The 19,472-nt window shown below is 32.1% G+C and overlaps 1 protein-coding gene across 1 annotated transcript in view; it reads right to left on the bottom strand.

Moving 5' to 3' along the window:
* The window catches only part of LOC143231083 (cGMP-dependent 3',5'-cyclic phosphodiesterase-like), a 47,513-nt gene that overhangs the window by 8,336 nt on the left and 19,705 nt on the right, over positions 1 to 19,472 (bottom strand). Inside the window, 14 exon segments of the mRNA XM_076465624.1 lie at positions 161 to 222; positions 224 to 307; positions 1,570 to 1,682; positions 3,648 to 3,747; positions 4,149 to 4,223; positions 5,353 to 5,400; positions 6,868 to 6,955; positions 7,737 to 7,862; positions 10,542 to 10,612; positions 12,590 to 12,712; positions 16,471 to 16,548; positions 17,363 to 17,475; positions 18,108 to 18,142; positions 18,686 to 18,767. Coding sequence (XP_076321739.1) covers positions 161 to 222; positions 224 to 307; positions 1,570 to 1,682; positions 3,648 to 3,747; positions 4,149 to 4,223; positions 5,353 to 5,400; positions 6,868 to 6,955; positions 7,737 to 7,862; positions 10,542 to 10,612; positions 12,590 to 12,712; positions 16,471 to 16,548; positions 17,363 to 17,475; positions 18,108 to 18,142; positions 18,686 to 18,767 — 1,198 coding nt within the window.

The following is a 19,472-nucleotide window of genomic DNA, read 5'->3' as shown; positions in this document are numbered from 1 at the left end:
GTAGCAGTCATCACTGAATGACATAATAGCTAATTTGCACAACAAAATCAATGTTTGCTCTTTTTGTCCCTAATCAAAGTCGAAACATTTTCAGGAACTTTAAGAAATGTGGTAAGAATTTAGACATCAAAAACTAAAACTGTTTTAGTTTCGGTCTTACTCATAAACAGGTTGAACTATTGTCTGGAGAAAGACAATTTGTAGTTGTGGGACACAAGCTTTTTTCTCTGTCCATCATCTCACTTGGGCTATTTCCCATTGCCTTTTCAAGGTCTCCTTGTGAAAAAAATTCACTGTACACTTGTTTCTGGAACGGAATTACACAATAATCAATATAATAACCAACAGAACATTTTCACTGAAAAAAAAATACTACAGATCCTTTAATATTAAATATTTAAGAGAAATAAACACTAAAAAAAATCTAATTTCATCAATCAACTTAAACAAATGTCACAAATAGCATAAGGAAAATTTGAAGTGTAACAGGTGGTTTAAAACAGGTACCAAGTTTGTACTAAAAAATAGATAAAGTACACATGGATTTTTCAAAAATGTTAGAGAAAATTGTATTTAGAAATCAAAACGTCTCACATGATACATTTCCAACCTTCTGTAATTTGAAACTGAAAGATGTCTTTCCATCACTTTAAATCGTACTGAGGAGGGAAGGGGTTGTTATAAGAGGAGAAACTAAGATCCTCAAAATTGTTTTCTCTTGAGAAAAGAAGAGTTAGAGGGGATCTTATTGAAGTGTTTAACATTGGTAAAGGAACTGATAATGTCGATGCATCAACATTTTTTGTACTTAACAGCAAGAATTATAAAACCAGGGCACAGAAATTCAGATTTAGGCAAAGTAGTAGCCATCTTCACCTTAGTCATTTTTATTTATGACTAAGATGTATGATGTATGAATGATAAGGGCTGGCTTTAAGTTTTTCAATTCATTTAGTTAATAATTTTTAGTTCCACTTAGAGGATGAGACAGCCAAGTTAGATCAACAAGTCCCTTGCTATCCCCATTATGATTGTATTATATTAAATTGCAGAATTCATAAATATCCCCACAAACGTGCCTGTTTATCTTTAGTTAAACTGAAAATTGACTTCTATGCAATGAAAAAACCACAGAGATGTAACATTAACTTCTATCCATTAGTCAGTAACCAAGCTCTCCGTTACATGGTTATCTTCAGATTTTCTCAACTGATTAAAACCCATTACTTAATAATCTAACAGGTGTTGCCTTTTCTTCTCGTCCTTTCTGTCAACATGTTATAGTAGCTGTATGAAATACTGTTTATTTTAAAACGAAAATTATGATTACTGTTTAACATGTGAAAGAAGAATGTGTTTTGATGACTGTAGCAAGAGAATTTAAACAAGGTTATCTGATGTTATATATAAATTCTCAAACCTAAAGGGGAACTTAAGAATATTGAAGCTGATCATTTTTTTAAAAATCTGATAAAATTATAAAATATTATTTAATTATTAACGATGTTTATTCTGATAATTAATTTACCTCTTTGCCTTTCTTACCAATTTCTAGAGGAAAGAACTTACAGCAATTTTCTTGGAACTAGGCCAGTCCTTGGTCTGGTCAGAGAGGTCACATGCTGTAACAAGCAGAGAGAGCAGCAACTTGTGATGCTGGGGATTATCAGAGTTATAGCCCACTAGAAGTAAACATCTGACTATGTTAGTACCTAACATGATTAACTAAACAACAGTCTACTGTGAACTAACATCCATAAAGATTACTCCAATAGGATTCTTTTAAAAAGTAATTTTAACATAAAACCTATCCAATAATTATATTTCATGGTTGGTGTTACAGGAAGGTTTCTTTGAAAGGTTTTCCTCTTGATTATTTGGACAAATATCTTCAGATCTGTACATATATTTTATATGACTCACTGGTATTTAACTTTTCTTCATCACTTGTGTTTGTAATTTGGTTATTCGGTGAAGTAAAAGCTTCACAAAATAGATATTTCAGTCTATCTTTCACAGTACAGAGAATTATCTTCAAGTTTAGATATTGTAACAAGGGTGGATATAAAACATTCCATTTATAACATATATTAGAGTACTGTCATAAAATACAATGAATTAGATAATTTTCATTATATATACATGTTAATTTTAGTAACTTAAACTAGAAATGTTATCCTTAATTTTGAACTACTGTCCATAGTAGCATCCTACAATTCATTATCCACATTAATATATCATCCTCACAACTTACTGACAGTTAAAAATGCAGTGAATATTTTGTGGTATTGCAAAGATTCAGACCAAGCCAACCAGCTCTGAAATCCAGAGCTCTAACTACAGGGCTGATTCACACCATGCTCCGTAACAAAAAATTTAAACTGTTTAGTCAAAATACAATTCATTAGAACAAGCTAGACTGCCGTAATATATCAGAAAAAAAATCTTTAACAGTGTTGGTGTATCATCCAAGACCAGTGTGGTCCAACTGGCAGCCTACAAGCAACATTTAGGTTTTCAAATGAATTTATTGCACCTACACACACACACACTACATTAATTACACTAACTATAAAGTTTGTTTTAGCAAAAAAAAATTTAGATATCAAAGTCCTATTGCAGTAAGTGATTTGAATAATAAATTATGGCTCTTCAGTGTTTATATTTTATTCATTAACCTGGTTCAAAGGACAAGGTTTTAGATGACACTCAAGAGAAACATTTTGTTTTATTAAACTGTAAATTATTCTTGTTTTTTTCATGGATAAAAAGGTTTTTAGATCTCAAGTGTAATATATAAGCATTATGTGTGCTGTAAAAACCTGTATTATATACAAGGATAAAGAATGTTTGTAGAGGTTTTAAGTTTAATGTATCTCAGAACAACAGAAGAAATATTCTTTGGTCAAAACATGCTTCTAGTGAAATTCAACACTCCTTAACGTCATATCACATAAGAATGAAAGTTGCAAATTTTTACAGTCTTAGAAAAGTACAAATGGAAATTTCTTTAGAATGCCATTATTACTAATTCTTTAATGCCAACAAATCATAGGCTAGATAAAAACTTGGAAGAAATACGTGTGTTACTTTTCAGTGAATGTAAAATATTAATTCTAAGTAAAATGCACTGTCTTGAATAATTACATTACTTGATTTACTATGTTCCTGGTTTTTCTGTACTGAGTTACTGTAACATTTAACTGTTCTCCCTCATAGTTCTTGATGCTTGAGTTATTGCAACATTTGATCAACTTCTTTCACAGTTTTTGTGGATCTACTGTCAGTGATGACAATGACACATGCTCTTCTTTTAGTGTTTGTGACACGTGACTTCCTTAATAATTCTTCTGTGATTGAGTGATCACCATATTTGAGTTACTTCTATTATGGTTCCTCTGTGCTCAAATGACCACTATATCTGACCTCCCTCCTGCTTCTTTTGAACTTGAGTGATTGCAATATTTAATTGGTTTCTCTCATGTTCTTTTCAACTTAAGTGACTGTGATTTTTTATTTCATTTTTCCTTAAGTTCTTCTAAGCTTTCTGTTAAAACTTTACATCTAGATATATTTTAAATCAATGTAGATTTCCCTAATTCTTTTACAGATGAGTAAAAAGCCAGAATGGATTAATGTGATCTTACCTTCTGCCATTTCACCGATATCTTTCATGATACGCAAGTGATGAGCCAGGTCTGTTGCTAGTATAATATCCCTCATGTAATCCAAACATTTAGTATAATCCTGCATACAAGATATTAAAACTGTCTACAACCAAAGATTGGGAATTTTTTATTTAATTTATTAGTGAAAAACACAAAACTATTTCTCGATTTGAATAGAACTGATAAAAAGTACAGTTCAGCAGCTTAAACAGCTCCTTCTGGAAGAGTTCTTATTCAAGTAACACATATTAGAATAGCACATCAATAAATACTACAACCAATTTATTTTATGAAATACACGTTGCATAATGTTACATAGGCACAATTAACAACCTATGACTTGTTAAACAAAATGATACAGCTGCACAAAATCTATTATAATATAAATTAAAAAACATCCAAGTCCCTTCTGTATAAAGTACTAGTTTATATAATAGAAAAAGAAATCAAGTTAAGGCATCTATTAGGTCAGACTTTTACCTTTTTAGATAAACTTTCAAAAACATTACACCCATCAGTGTTGATAACAGCCATAGTCTGTGCAAAGTGATGCCTCTAAATGAAATAAAAGATTATTGCATAAAAACAAATTCTGTATTTATTAGGAAATATATTTGAATTTTCTTCAATTAGATTAAAAAAAAGACTACATTTAACACAAATACCTAATATACCTCTTAATAAGATGCAAATTTCTTTTGAAAATAAATTTATGGCTGATTTTAAAGGGCATTTGTACTGGAAAAAAGAATAAAGATACTGATTCACATTAAACTAACTTTTCTGATGATGTATGGACAAATTTTTTAATGTAAAATATAAGAAAAATAAAATCCATTAAATAACTTTAGATTTCTGGTTTTCTGTTCAAAATAACAAAAACAAACAATAAGTACAACTTAGACAACAACTAACAATTGTGACAATGAACAATATTTTCCTTACACCTTATATTTATTGCTTACCTAAAAACTGAGTTTGATAGTTCCAAAGTCACAACTGATGACTTGTTTCTTTGTTTTTGAATTTTGCATAAAGCTACATGAGGGCTATCTGCACTAGCCATTCCTAATTTAGCAGTGTAAGATTAGAGGTAACTAGTATCACCACCCATTGCTAACTTTTGGGCTACTCTTTCACCAATGAATAGTGGGACTCACCATTGTATTTAACACCCCCATGTCTGAAAAAACTAGCATGTTTGGCATGATGGAGATTTGGTCTTGTGATACTCATATTACAAGTCAAGCATTGTAATCACCTAGCTAGGCCAAGCCAATTTATGACTTACACCAAATATTTGACACAAAATGTAAATAGATAATACTACTTAAAGGTGATAAATTAGAAATAAATGCATAGCAAACAAAATGGAAAGGAAAGAAAAAAACTAATACTTAAAAAAAAAACAAAGACAATTTTTTCAGCTCATTATAGTATTATATTTGTCAAAAGACATAACAACGAATACTAATGAAAGGTACTTTAATAAAATGAATGGCTAAAACAGCACATAGAATGATTCACCACAACAATTTCTTTTTGATAGATGAAAATCAACCATTTAGTAAAACTCTTCACTGTTTGGTGTAGATTTTAAAAACAGTTAAGGCATTCTTAATTTCTGCTACAGAAGGTACATAAAAAAAAACTTAGCATTTTATTGACTAGAATAAAATATTACCTCCATGACTGAACCCTCTGAACTATACAATGCTGCCAAAACAGATTTCTGTAAAGGATAATCAAACAAACAAGAAATATTAGTTATAGAATATGTCACTGCACTGCTGTTATTATACAGTGTTGATTTATTTCTATGATATAAATAATACAAATTATTATAAACAGTACCCTGATTTCTGGTCTATCAGACCAATAACTATAAACTTTGCACACAAATATGTCCTTGGTCAACTGACATGAGAAAAAATAGGGAGGAACTAAAAGGTTTTGTCAGAAATTAATGGATAAGCAAAAACAATCATAGTTAATATTGTCATTTCCTGGTTTAGTATTAACAAAAAATATTTAATTTCCGAGTTATTTTGTGTAAAATTATACATTTGTAAACTTAAACATGAATTAGTTAAAGAAGTTCTGCTGCTACAGATTACACAGCTTCATTTATCGACTTATGATACCTTTAACACGCTTTAAATTTTTTCTGTTTTGGTTCAGCTCTGAGTGAAGACAAGTTCTATTGGGCAGAATATATTAAGAGGATATATGACAAAAGAAAAACAGATTTAAGTTAAAATAAAAAATCTGTAAAAATAATATCACATTCACTGATTTGCTACTATGTTATTTAAACAGTGCATATAAATAAAACAGGTTCCAACTTAGCAACAAAGTGTTACAAATATGACTGATTCATACTTGTTATAAGATCCATCATTACACTTTAGTAAAATTAGATTGTTGTTTATTTTATTGTTAGTAATACGAATAAACATTATTTTTTATGGAACACTGTAATACATGAATATAAAACCTAAATCTAAAAATAAGTAAAACGAATCCATCCGTTAATAATTATGTGCACATTTGCAAAAAACAAAATTCAAGTAGCTTTTGCAAAATACATTCCTTGTTCAACACACATATAAAATGTATTTTCAGTGCAAACATTTACTTTTTAAATGCACTGTTTATCAGAAAAGATGTTCCAATAGATTATTTGCTTTGTGATAACCCTCTCTAACAAATATTATGTTGGTAATATCAAACACGTTTTTCTAGTACATAAAAATACTGTTATCTCTTGTTCGTGAAAATTCCACTTGAGGAAGGCCTGAACTGACCGACCCAAATTTGCAGATACCACACCAATTATAAATTGTACAGCTTCTACTTTTCACTTGAATAATACTCATATTATTTTTGATTAAACTCTAAAGAAAGATATGCTAACTAAATATTATAATATAAATACTAGTTACTCAAATACACTTCCTTCATTTTCAATACATCATCACAATGAATTTTCTCTAAATTTGTTCTTTACAGTTTTTGTCTGTGAAACTTATTGAGCATTATCAAATGAACCATTCACAGAAGAATGTTCATCACAAAATACAAGTTACTTCTGTAAATTTTTGTCTTTAACAGATTTCATTTAATCAATTTTTGAACTGTTCTGTTAATTTTAGTTGTATGTTTACATCTATGTTTTAAAGGTTTTATATGTACCTACTGATGCGAGTTGGAAGGAATTGTTTGTCCCACGATGGTCCAGATCATGACACATACAAGCTACGAATAATGCAAAGCCTTCTGTATGCCTGAAAAGGTTAAACAGTAACATGTTGACATTATTTTCCTTTTTGTAATTTACCTGAAAAATCAACATAAGAGGTAAAGTTTATGGTTAGAGTCTAGATTTTGTGTACATATTCTTCAAGAAATTATTAAACTTTGTAAATATTAAAAAATATTGCTTTTACGTCAGTTTTTCTTTAATAATTTTGTTTTCGAGGTGATTTTTCTTCACACTAAGATTTTGGAAAATCTAGCATTTATAAGCACAAATGCATATTCTACACTAAAATATGTTTAGTTACTGTGAATAATATTAATTACTAATGTTTAAAGAAAATTAAACTCATTGCAGTAAATATCTGACTTTTATAACATTCTCTTTGTTCTGCAAGTTTGCACAAGTTTAAAAAAATTACTCAACATTATTCATCAAATATATGAAGCAGGTTATCATATAATAGTACCTACAAGTACAAGTTTACATAAGAATATGTTACAGAAGAAAATCTGGGTTATAGTTTAAGTTCTTTTACTACGTATGGCCCTTCAATATTACTTTAATCTTTGTTAAATAAGTAACCCAGTTTTACAACAACAACCAGTGAATATTATTGTAAGTTACTGTCACAAACTAAAATTAAAACGTTTAATCTAGAATTAGCAAATAAGAGAACATATTGCAGAATAAATAGAATGTTTAAATATTTTATACTCAAGTAAAATAACATAACTATAAAACATAAAAAAAAACAAACTCCATGATGGGAGTTCCATCACGTGAAGTTTTGTGTCAACGGTACTTACATTAGGTAAGTTCCTATCAAATGTAGGTTATTAAGCAGCAAAAAACAAAAGTGCGAAACAGCAAACGCATGCATCCAATTATGGTATGGGGGATTTCTATAGCCTCTACTAACCATTAGTATAAATCTGAAAAATAAAAAGTAAAACAAAGTTTTATTTTTACAGGAGATGTTATTAGTATAGCCACAACTTGTATTTAATTTTTTATGATAACAAATTTCACATATTTCGCTGACAAAGTTAACGTGCTACTTTACTTTAAAAGTGAAGCACATGCTCAGAATAGTCCTTTTTTTTTAGTGTGTGCTTGGAGTTTTGGGTTTCTTGGTTATCTGTGTTAGTCAAGTACACTCTATTGAAAGTGTGATTGTGATACAGCCCTCTATATGTTGGAAGAGTAACTTATGAAATGTAGAAACATTTTAAAATTCTTCATTTCTTTAAACATATACGAGGTCTGTTCAAAAAATATGCGAACTGTTTGAATTGCGCGGCTCCAGTTGGTTCCAGGGGAATCCGCTTGGTGTCGCTAGGTTTGCACAGATCAGCTGATTACGACACCATTTCCCGATTGCAGATATCTTCATTTGTGTATTAGCTACGCGGTTTTAAGTGAAGTGCGATTTTTTCGTTTGGCAGATTTCAGAACGAATGACCTGAAGGAGCAACGACTTGCTGTGAAATTTTGTGTTAAACTTGGAAACTCTGCGACTGAAACTTTTGCTATGCTTAACATGGCTTACGGTGATGTTGCTATAAAGCGTACGGCATGTTTCAAGTAGCATGAACGTTTTAAGGATGGTCAACAGTCCATTGAAGATGATGAGCGTCCTGGACGTCCTTCCACGTCAACTGATGACCCACACGTCGACAAAATCAACAACGTGGCGAGGGCAAATCGACGTCTGACTGTCAGGAAGCTTGCTGAAGAGTGTGGGATATCAGTTGGATCTTGTTACGAGATTTTGACCGAAAAATTGAAGATGCACCGCGTTGCTGCGAAATTTGTGCCTCATAACTCGTGAGTTTTTGGCCAAACACTCGAACACTGTTTGTCCCCACCCCCCCTACTCACCTGACCTTGCTCCTTGCGATTTTTCTTGTTCCCCAAACTCAAAAGACCATTGAAAGGAAGAAGATTTGAGACGATTCCCGAGATTAAGGCAAATGCGACGAAGGAGCTGGAGGACATTACAAAAGAAGCGTACCAGGACTGTTTCAACAAGTGGAAACACCGTTGGGATAAGTGTGTGCGTTGGGGAGGAGAGTACTTTGAAGGGGTCCCAGACCTGTAACTTCTAAATAAAGTACATTTTGTTTTATGACGTCAGTCCGCGTATTTTTGAACAGCCCTTGTATGTACCATATGAACCTCTTGACAAGATGACCCTCACCAAATTCTTTTTGAGGAGGCAGGTATGAACAAGTAATACAATATTGACAACTGAAGAGTGAGAGAGTGGAAGAAATATTTATTGATACTATCTTAGTACCTTACTCTTAATTAATGGTCAGAGCAATGAGGTGTGACAGAAGTAGAAATACTTTACTAACAATAAAGGATGTTGAAGTAACCGTGGTGTATGGGTAAAACTAATGAATTATTTATCTCAAGTACAAACAGAAATCTTTGCCAAGTTTCCAAAATGTAATTTTTGATGAAAGAAATTATCTAACAATGTGAAGCATGAACTATTAAAAAAATTACACATAACGGGAGAAAAGTTTGATTTATTTTGTTTTTACACATCTTTATATTCAAAACAAACATCTTTAGGCAGCTCCAAAGAATGTTTAAATTACTGTACAATAAGATATGAGTCAAAATATAGGAATAACTCTCTGAGGTCTACATGATAGTGTAGATACTGAGGATACAAATTTTGTGTCTGCACAATACCCGTTAACCTTGACGTCATCAGAAAGGTCTTGTAGTTTTAAATGTTTTACTTTTAAGTTTCTTCGCTAAGTAAAATAAAAAATTATATTCCATCTTTCCTAACTGCTAAAACATTGTACACATGCTAGTTACAGATCACATTACTATTATAAATGCTCATTATTTTGAAAGTTGTTTGTTTGGCGTTTTATGGTGCAAAGCAACTAGGCTACCTGCGCCAAACAACCTGTAAAAAAAAAAAAAGTCAAGTCAAGGGGAAGAAAGTAAAATTTTGTTATAAACTTTAACATTATCATAATATAATTTCAAACACAATTTGTTTACTTTTGCACAAATAATCCTTATGTGCATGACAGCTTCAAAAGCCAAAAGGGTTATAAAAGATATCATAAAACATAATGTTGTTACAGCATATACATAAAAGTAACTTTTTTTTTAATGCTTACAAAATTTTTTAAACAAAAGGTACTGAGGTGTAAAACACTTTTATTACATGGTACATTTCACATACAAATAATTGTTTAATAAAATACAAACCATTACTTTTGTTAGTTAAGTTAACAGTGGTAAAACACACGAATCTAAGTGTGAAAGAAAGTTAAACAACAAAATATATTTGAGCTCATTCCATCAAATAATAGAAAAAAAACACAATACTTTCTTGAAGATGAATGCAGTTCATTAATTAACTACACTAATTAGCTATATAAAACTATATACTGGTTTAATGTTTTTCAAAAAAGTAGTTACCTTGCTCTGGTTGGCAGTTAGTTATGAGTTATCTTTCTTCTTTATAAATCTAGCTTTTATTTTCCATCAATTAAATATAACTCCATTATGTTTTTTCTTTGATAAGTTGTAAATAATTTAATAGATGAACCAACAGTTTAATATTTATTCCTTACCTTGACAATGTTTCTCTTCTTATTCTCCAGTGAGCAATCATTCCAAGGTCTTCAAACATGCACAATATTGCCTATTTCCAACCAATAGACAAAATATCTAATTAACCCAGTTAAAAAAAAAAAAGGTTTCAAAATACAAGAAATCAAACCCATGAGATCTTACAAAGTTTAGAACATGTTTTTAGATTTTTTTTAATTCACGATAATTTTAGAAGGTGAGAATAAAGTTATGTCAACACTAAAAGACCAAACAATGCTTCAATATGGCCAAACTTATCAGTCTGATTGTAGTTTCAAAATTCTCACCTAAAAATTAAGTTACTGTTTCTGTCGAACATACTGGTAAATATTTTGTTCATCTTTACAATAAGAAGGCAACAGAATTCACAGTTGTTCATTGTTACGACTAGAAGATATATTATGGATTTAGTTTACAAAACATAATTTCTGTACTGTATTCCGGATAAAAGTTTTTGATTATACCACAGGTCTGACACTGATGTATATTATGCTACTTACCTCTTAAAGAAAACATGCATTTTTTTCCCATATAGACGTAATTATACATGCACTATTATATATAATAAATAAATATTTGTATATTATTTCCTTACTTTGGAAAAGCTTTCTGCTGTTGCATATGTTAAGTAGAACACACACACACATGCACACATAATGCCTTACAAAAGCATTTATATATCACGAGTAATGTCACATTTTTATTATGAAATACAAATAATGTAAATTTTTTTTTAAACTTGTTTTTATTCAAAACTCTAATGATCAAACTTAACACTGTTATTTATGTGTGTAGGAGGCTGAATGCCAGTAAAACCTGCAAAGAAAATATATAAATTGAAATTTGCTGATTGCATAAGTATTCAACCCCTAAGTACTTAGCGGAAGCACCTTTGGTAGCAATTACTGCTGTTAGTCATTTCGGATATATCTCTGCTATCTTTACACAAAGAGATGGTGTAATGTTTATCCATTCTTCTGAGGAAAATTGCCCTGTTATGATAAGTTCACTGGGGATAGTTGATGGACTGCTGTCTTCAGGTCTTGCCATAACTTTTCCATTGGATTCAGGTCAGGACTTTCACTCGCCACTCCAGGACCTTCACTTTCTTCTTTTGAAACCACTTCATTGTGGCTTTGGTCTTAGATTCTTGTCTGGCTTGAGCTTCTTCCTGTAGGATTCATCTCTACTTTGTACCATTCATCATCCTCTTACTCCTGACATGCTTTCAGCTCCTGATGATGAGAAGCATCCCCATAACATGATGCTGCCACCATCATCCTTGACAACTGAGATGGTGTTAACTGAGTGATGTGATTTGTTAGTTTATCACCAGTTATAAAACTTTGAATTTAGATCAAAAAGCTTAATTTTATGTCTTGTCTAACCACAAAACCGTCTGCTACCTGTCGACAGTATCATTTACCTGCTTTGTTGCAAACTCCATATGAGATTTAAGATCATTCTTTTTCAGTAATGGCTTCCTTCTCACTGCTTGCCCACACAGGCCAGTTTTGTGTACAGACTGAGATACTGTTGACATATGAACACTAACTCCTACCTCAGACATGAAGCTTTGCAAATCTTACAAAGTCACTGTTGAGTTTACAGTGACATTCCCAACTAGTTTCCTGCTTGCCAGGCTGCTTAGTTTAAAAGGGTGGCCTGATCTGGGTATTAACCGGGTGGTATGAAGCACATTCCAATTCTTAATGATGGACTTCACTGTCTTCATAAGGAAAATCAAGAGTTCTGATATTTTCGTATAGCCTTCTCCTCACCTGTGCTTCTAAACCCTTTTAACCCTGAGTTTTTTAGAAACCTCCTTAGTCTTCATGGTTGGTTTGACATATCACAATGTGAGTCATGTCTTGAACAGATGCATTTGCTCTGAAGTTAAGCCATTTTTATTACACACAGACAGAGACCATTACACTAATTTTGTGACCTTTCAAACTAATCTTCTGCACCTGAAATAATATTGCCATATTAGCATCAGCACATTTGTACTTAATTTTCTTAAACTCACCAAGGGAGTCTCTGCTTCTGGCACAAGTCTTGGTGTGTAATAAAACTTACAAAAGTCTTCATGAAAATCTGATGGCTTAGGAATCTTTGTTTGGTTCAGTTTATTCACTTCTTCCTGTGACACCTACACAAAAAATAAATTATAGTTTGTTAGCAGATTACTTTAATATCCTTAATAAACATTTCAGATGATTAAACCTGATCAGATTTGAATTGGGTCAAACCAAATGTAGATTAAAGCCATTTCATCTGGTGAGGTCTACAGGAGCTATCCAAATGAAGACTGAATCTTATGAATCTGGCCTAAGTCCAGTTAACTTTGTATCATTAGGAGACAAAATAATTAATAAAATAGCTACAAAAAAGTTAGTATGAACATATTTGTGTCCTGAGATGTTTATAATCCATATCTTATTGTTTTGTAACAGTTCTGCTCCCATTTAAAAAGTTAGAGCATATATCAGATTTACATGACTAAAGTACAAAAATTAGACAATTTTTATGTTCTTATTAACATGTTAAAACTAATTTTTTTACACATTTAGTGTTCATGCCAATTAAAGACACTAAGATTAATAAAGGAACAAAGTTTGTCTACTTTTATGTTCAATTTTGATATTCAGTAATTCTTTATGTTCTATTTTTTCTATTGTAAATAAATTCAAACCTTTTTTTATGAGCTTGCATTTTGTTCACTCAGCAAACTGGTGAGATAAAAGAAGCTTTATAAACAAAGTTCTACATTATGTATTTGATCAACTGTCATTTTGTTGTTCCTGGTAGATTAATAAGGTGTAATAACATGTATATTTTTGAACAAAAATTTAAGTCTAAAATTTTAATTTTTTTTACGTTAAAATGTATTTCCAATAGGCACTTACCCTCCACTCAAATAAATAGCTATTCTTGTTTAGTGCTGCTCTATATATGTAAAACCTTTTTACACATGCCACAAGCTTTTTATCTCCTCTCAGTTGGAAATGACCAACTCTAATTGGTCTCTTGTGCAAATCATCATGTGACAAACCCTCCACCAATAAGAGTGCAACATACTCACTTGATGAGTGTAACTCCTTCCATTTAATTCTACTGAAGTTTTACTTCAAGTTTTAGCAGAAAATGGAAGCACTGGTTTTCAGTGGGGAAGAAAGGTGGAAAGTGTGATAAAAGGTAAGTACCTATTGGAAATATATTTTCATTATAAGAATATCATAACTTCTGATACAGTACATTACCTCTGCTCACATAAATAGCTACAATCTCACACTGAATAGGTGGAAGGACTGGTGCAATGGAAAGAAAAAAGCATCCTTCAAAAGCATCCACAGGATACTCACTAATATGAGATAGTCAGATTCTGAACTGGGTACACTCTTCATCCATCATGTAAAAAGGTCACATACATGGGCAGAAAAAGAGAGAAGCACATCTCAGTGGCTGGACAGTGAGACGAACCATTCAATATTTATGAACCTCAATCACAGAGAATATAAAGATAGATAAAATGAAAAAATATACCTCTAGGTGTAGAGTGGTTTGGACTTGATATACCATACACAGAAAGTCAACTATATTCAAAACTAATGCTATTGGGAACTGAAATCCATGCAAGGGTAGGATAAGAATCATATTGGTGAGTCAACTACAATCCAAACCCCAACTGCCAGTCACTGACATCTACATGGGGGTAGATAAGAGGATAATACCACTGGCAAGCTGAATACAATCCAAACCCCAACTGCCAGTCACTGACATCTACATGGGGGTAGAAAAGAGGATCATACCACTGGCAAGCTGAATACAATCCAAACCCCAACTGCCAGTCACTGACATCTACATGGGGGTAGAAAAGAGGATCATATCACTGGCAAGCTGAATACAATCCAAACCCCAACTGCCAGTCACTGACATCTACATGGGGGTAGAAAAGAGGATCATACCACTGGCAAGCTGAATACAATCCAAACCCCAACTGCCAGTCACTGACATCTACATGGGGATAGAAAAGAGGATCATACCACTGGCAAGCTGAATACAATCCAAACCCCAACTGCCAGTCACTGACATCTACATGGGGGTAGAAAAGAGAATCATACCACTGGCAAGCTGAATACAATCCAAACCCCAACTGCCAGTCACTGACATCTACATGGGGGTAGATAAGAGGATCATACCACTGGCAAGCTGAATACAATCCAAAACCCAACTGCCAGTCACTGACATCTACATGGGGGTAGATAAGAGGATCATACCACTGGCAAGCTGAATACAATCCAAAACCCAACTGCCAGTCACTGACATCTACATGGGGGTAGAAAAGAGGATCATACCACTGGCAAGCTGAATACAATCCAAACCCCAACTGCCAGTCACTGACATCTACATGGGGGTAGAAAAGAGGATCATACCACTGGCAAGCTGAATACAATCCAAAAGCTAGGCCAGAGGGAACTAACATCCATGTAAGGTAGGAAAGAGGATCATACTGACTTATCTGAAAGTTCATGACACAGGAGGGAATCTAGTACCCCCACCTCAGGAATGAGGCACATGTTATATGGTAAATTTATAGATTGGTCCAGGAACCCAATTTCCAGTATTGAAAATATGTCTGTGTAATGTAAGCCATTTCCCTTAAAATGGAATTGACCAGAACAACTCCAAGTGCAGCATCATTTTTGGAATGAACATCAAGAAATAGCAAAAGGAGAAGAGCGGTAATAATAACCTGTAGGTACCTCCACTGTGAGCCACAATACTGATGGAGCAATATAGACATCTGCAATAAATATGTAAAAACTTATGTTTTTCTGTGTCATATTGGAAGATATCATGTCATCTACACCAGCAGAACCCACTAACCTACTCTCAACTGAATGGTTTTATAGTCACTTCTATACTTTGTTTGTACTTCATTAATCCATTCAGGAGTATGCCTCCACAGTCCACCAACCCAGCATTTCAGAACTAGAAAGTGTTGAGAACTCTCAAATTCCACTTGAATAAAAAGGAGAGGGGAAAATGTAGTGGAGAATCCAGAATAATGACAACACCCAAGACAGTGCAATGGGTGACCATGAAACCCTATTTTTGAGAGCAAACTATACTGATTTATTTAACAGAAGACATGGCAAGAACATACAGCTAATCTCTTCTACTTTACCCATGTAGTTTAGAGGTGAGAATGGTCCACGATGTGCAAATTTATGAAGCAATTCTATCACAAAGATAAACCTACAAGTAATCTTGTAGAACACCAAATCTCTGCAATGTATCCCGCATGGCTGTGAAATTATAATATGCAAGTCAACATGGCTTTACAGTGCAGATTTGAGCATTTAAAGGATACCTGGTCAGGTATCACGAAGCAGGATCCAGCAAGAAAAAGTTTTTGTAATGAAGTAATAAGTTCTGTACTAGGGTAGAATATAACATAAAACACTTGGATAGCAAACAAAGTAAACATTTGAAAATGAGTACTGGCCAAACAAGAAGTGATACGACTGAATAGAGGGAGCCACATGCATCAACTCTTGTTGGTGGAGAGTTGTTGCATAATGATATATGAGACTCATTGTAATCAGTTGATTCCAATAAAAGGTAGATAAAAGGCTTGTGGGATGTAGAAATATTTTGGCACATAGAGGGCAGCACTGAATGAGAATAGCTATATATGTGAGAAGAGGTAATGTACTATACTGGAAACACAACTTAAACTGACCATTATATATATGACTAAAAATTAAACTTCTGTTTATAAACATCAATTTTTTTATCTTTGTATCTTTACCAGTTATTGCAAAAAATGCATGATTTTAACTGAAGTGCTTGCCAACATGGTACTGTAATAATGATAAAATATAGTAAAAATGGAGCTCCTACCTTCATATGATACATCATTAATTCATTGGAAAGCTGACTTCTGTGTTGTCCATCCCTTACTTTCTTCCACATGAGGGACTGTTTAGAAGTATTAACAATTTAAATGGCTAATAACAAATAAATAACTGAAGTGTAACAATTTTCCAAATCTATGTTAACATACATGTAATTTATTGTCACTTAACTGACTATTATCATAATCATAGCATTCTGTTTTATACACTAAGACAACATTTTAACCTTTTTGATACTAGCTGTTAGTTTGCTGTCAACTTAAGTGCAAATATAATGAAACATCATTAGAATTTAAACATGAATATTCTGTTGTTTTTGTTGTTGTTTGTTTGTTTAGAAGGATTAGAAGATACTTTGTTTTGGGAGAGGAGGGGGGAGGAAGGGGAAAGTATAGATCCATGCACATATTAATAATGGTACTTTTTATCATTTTCATGCATGAACTTTGTATGTTAAACATGTAACTTCTGTTCTTATTAATCCACATGTTTTAAACAAGTGAAAATTTTCATATAGGCTTTGTTAAGCCTAATAGTATTTCCAAATTATTAGAGTAACCATCGCTAATAAATTTGTTTTACATAGTTATTTCTAGGTACAGATGCACATTTAGGTCTCTCCTACAATGTTAACAATTCTGTTAAAACCAGGGGCGTCAGTGCTGAATAGTTCTGTGAGAAAGGGCGAAGTGATGTCAGAATATATAACCTTTGCACTACTGTATTTATTTGTTTTTTAAGTAAACTTCAACAATCTTATTTGTCATTATGTTATATCCTGCAAGCAACTGTTCCCTGCCTTGTATCAAATGATAATCTTGGTTAAAAAATCATATAACACTGTCACCCCCTAATGAGATTTTTTTAAAAATACTCACATGCATTATGCTTATTCCACAGTAAATTGAAAAAGCTTTAGCAATTTCTTCATCAAAAGATGTGAAGAATCGTCTATTGATTTTGTTGCAGAGTTCTGCCACTCCTATTACACCTGTATACAGTAATTAAAAGAAACAAACTTGTATTTATGGTAACCTATTGTTTTCAAAGAAAATTCATATTTAAATACTGATATACCTTTCAATCTCATTATTTTCTTCTGTGGGTAGACACAACAGCACATAAAAATGGACAAGGATATTGTTAAATTAAACCATTCAATTGAAACAATATTTATTGTTATTACAATAACCAAATATCCATGTCACATAATGATATCTTATGATAAATTTTCACCAAAACAATAAACAAAAATATCTTTTTGTTACTATGTCTTTATGTTAGTATAACAATGCATATATAAATTCTTGAATGCTATTATTTATAAATAAATATATATTTTTGTGAAGCTAGTATGTTTAATTAGATGGTGCATTATTAATCTTACTAGTTCTACTTTGAAATGAGCAATAATGCAGATATTTACTTCAGGGGATGAGATTATTGTTTTATTCATTCTAAAATAAGTTTTATAAATGAGATACAATTGCTGAAATAGTGGTAGATTAATGTTAAAAAAAAAGATGTTAAATTCAGAATACTGCTGTGATAATGGAAGATGTAACTTTAACAAGAGGAAGGAAACATACTAAAATTTGAAGGAACTATTCTAGCTGTACTAACCATTTTCATCCTTAATAGGAAAGCACAAGATACTCCTGAAAGAAAAGAAAACTAAAAGAGTTAAGCTCAGGTTTATATTTTTACTATGTTTCTTCAAAATTCCAGTTGGATGTTACAAACATTGGAGGTCAACTTCACACACTTATAGCTTTCTAAACCCTTGTTTAAATACACCATTACATAAAGAAAATCCTTCTTTAATATCTTACTAGATTTATCTTTACATGACAAAAACTTAAATTGTTTTGTTTAAACATATAGTAAGATCAAACATTATGCAGACCCAACAAATGAAGTCTGAAAGTATAAAACAATTTATACTAACATAAATTTTTGAAGGACTGATCTACATAACTGACAAACCATGGTTTCAAAAAACATAATATTAAATGAGTTAATTCTTTCTAAGTTTCATCAAGACATAAAAGATCAGTGTGATAATTGTTCTATGTTACTTGGATATCTTTCAATAACTACTGCTATTAAAAACTTTGTATAACTTACTGTGAAATATTTAAATTTATCAGTATTATCAAGCATCATACAGAATACTTATTATGATGTCACATACATCCTACCTTGTTTTAAAACCTGTTGTTTCATCAATTTTTCTATAGAACAAAGGGTGAGCATAAGCATCGTGGATATTAAGTAGTTCTCCTAGTAATAAAGGATAAATTATCTTAACTAGAAACATATATACAGTGATTTATACAGTAACAAACAATAAGTAATAGCTGATAATTGGTTTATGTACCATTATTACAGAAAATCAATGTTTTATACAAGTCACCAGTATTTTAAACCTGCTTTCGTGCTACTTAATGTTTATCAATGTATATGATTGTGAAATATTACTTTAAATGTCCTGTACTGCTTCCCATAACTGAACCAAATTGTTTGATTGCTACTCAAACTACTAAGTTTCCTTATAAATCTATAGCCTCAGTAATACTCCCATTGGTTGCAAGTGTTCTAGTGTTCGTTTTTTCTTTTTCTTTCCAGGTATCGTTTCACAACATTTGCTGCATGTTTATGACCACCAGCTTGCTGTAAGATGAATCCCTGCACAACATGTCTTCTGTGTGAGGGAATGAAAAGAAATTGATAAGAATCTGTTTATACCTACCAGCAGTCAGGTGTCATCAATTTTGTGTAGGTTTCCAACATCACTGACCAAAGTGCAGCCCATAGTTGTATTGATCCACCATATACAGTGTACAAAGTCTGTGACACCATTCTCTGCATTCATATAAACTAATGTTCCTAGTTTCCAAACAATTTGAGTTTATCTCTGAAGATCCTCCTCCACCATCTTCTCTTATCCAGAAGTTTGAAGTACAGTGTCCATTTCAACCTTCTGGC

This window comes from Tachypleus tridentatus, chromosome 10 (genome assembly GCF_004210375.1).
Source record: "Tachypleus tridentatus isolate NWPU-2018 chromosome 10, ASM421037v1, whole genome shotgun sequence".
NCBI classification, from domain to species: Eukaryota; Metazoa; Arthropoda; class Merostomata; order Xiphosura; family Limulidae; genus Tachypleus; species Tachypleus tridentatus.
This window is presented reverse-complemented; position numbering and strand designations above follow the sequence as displayed.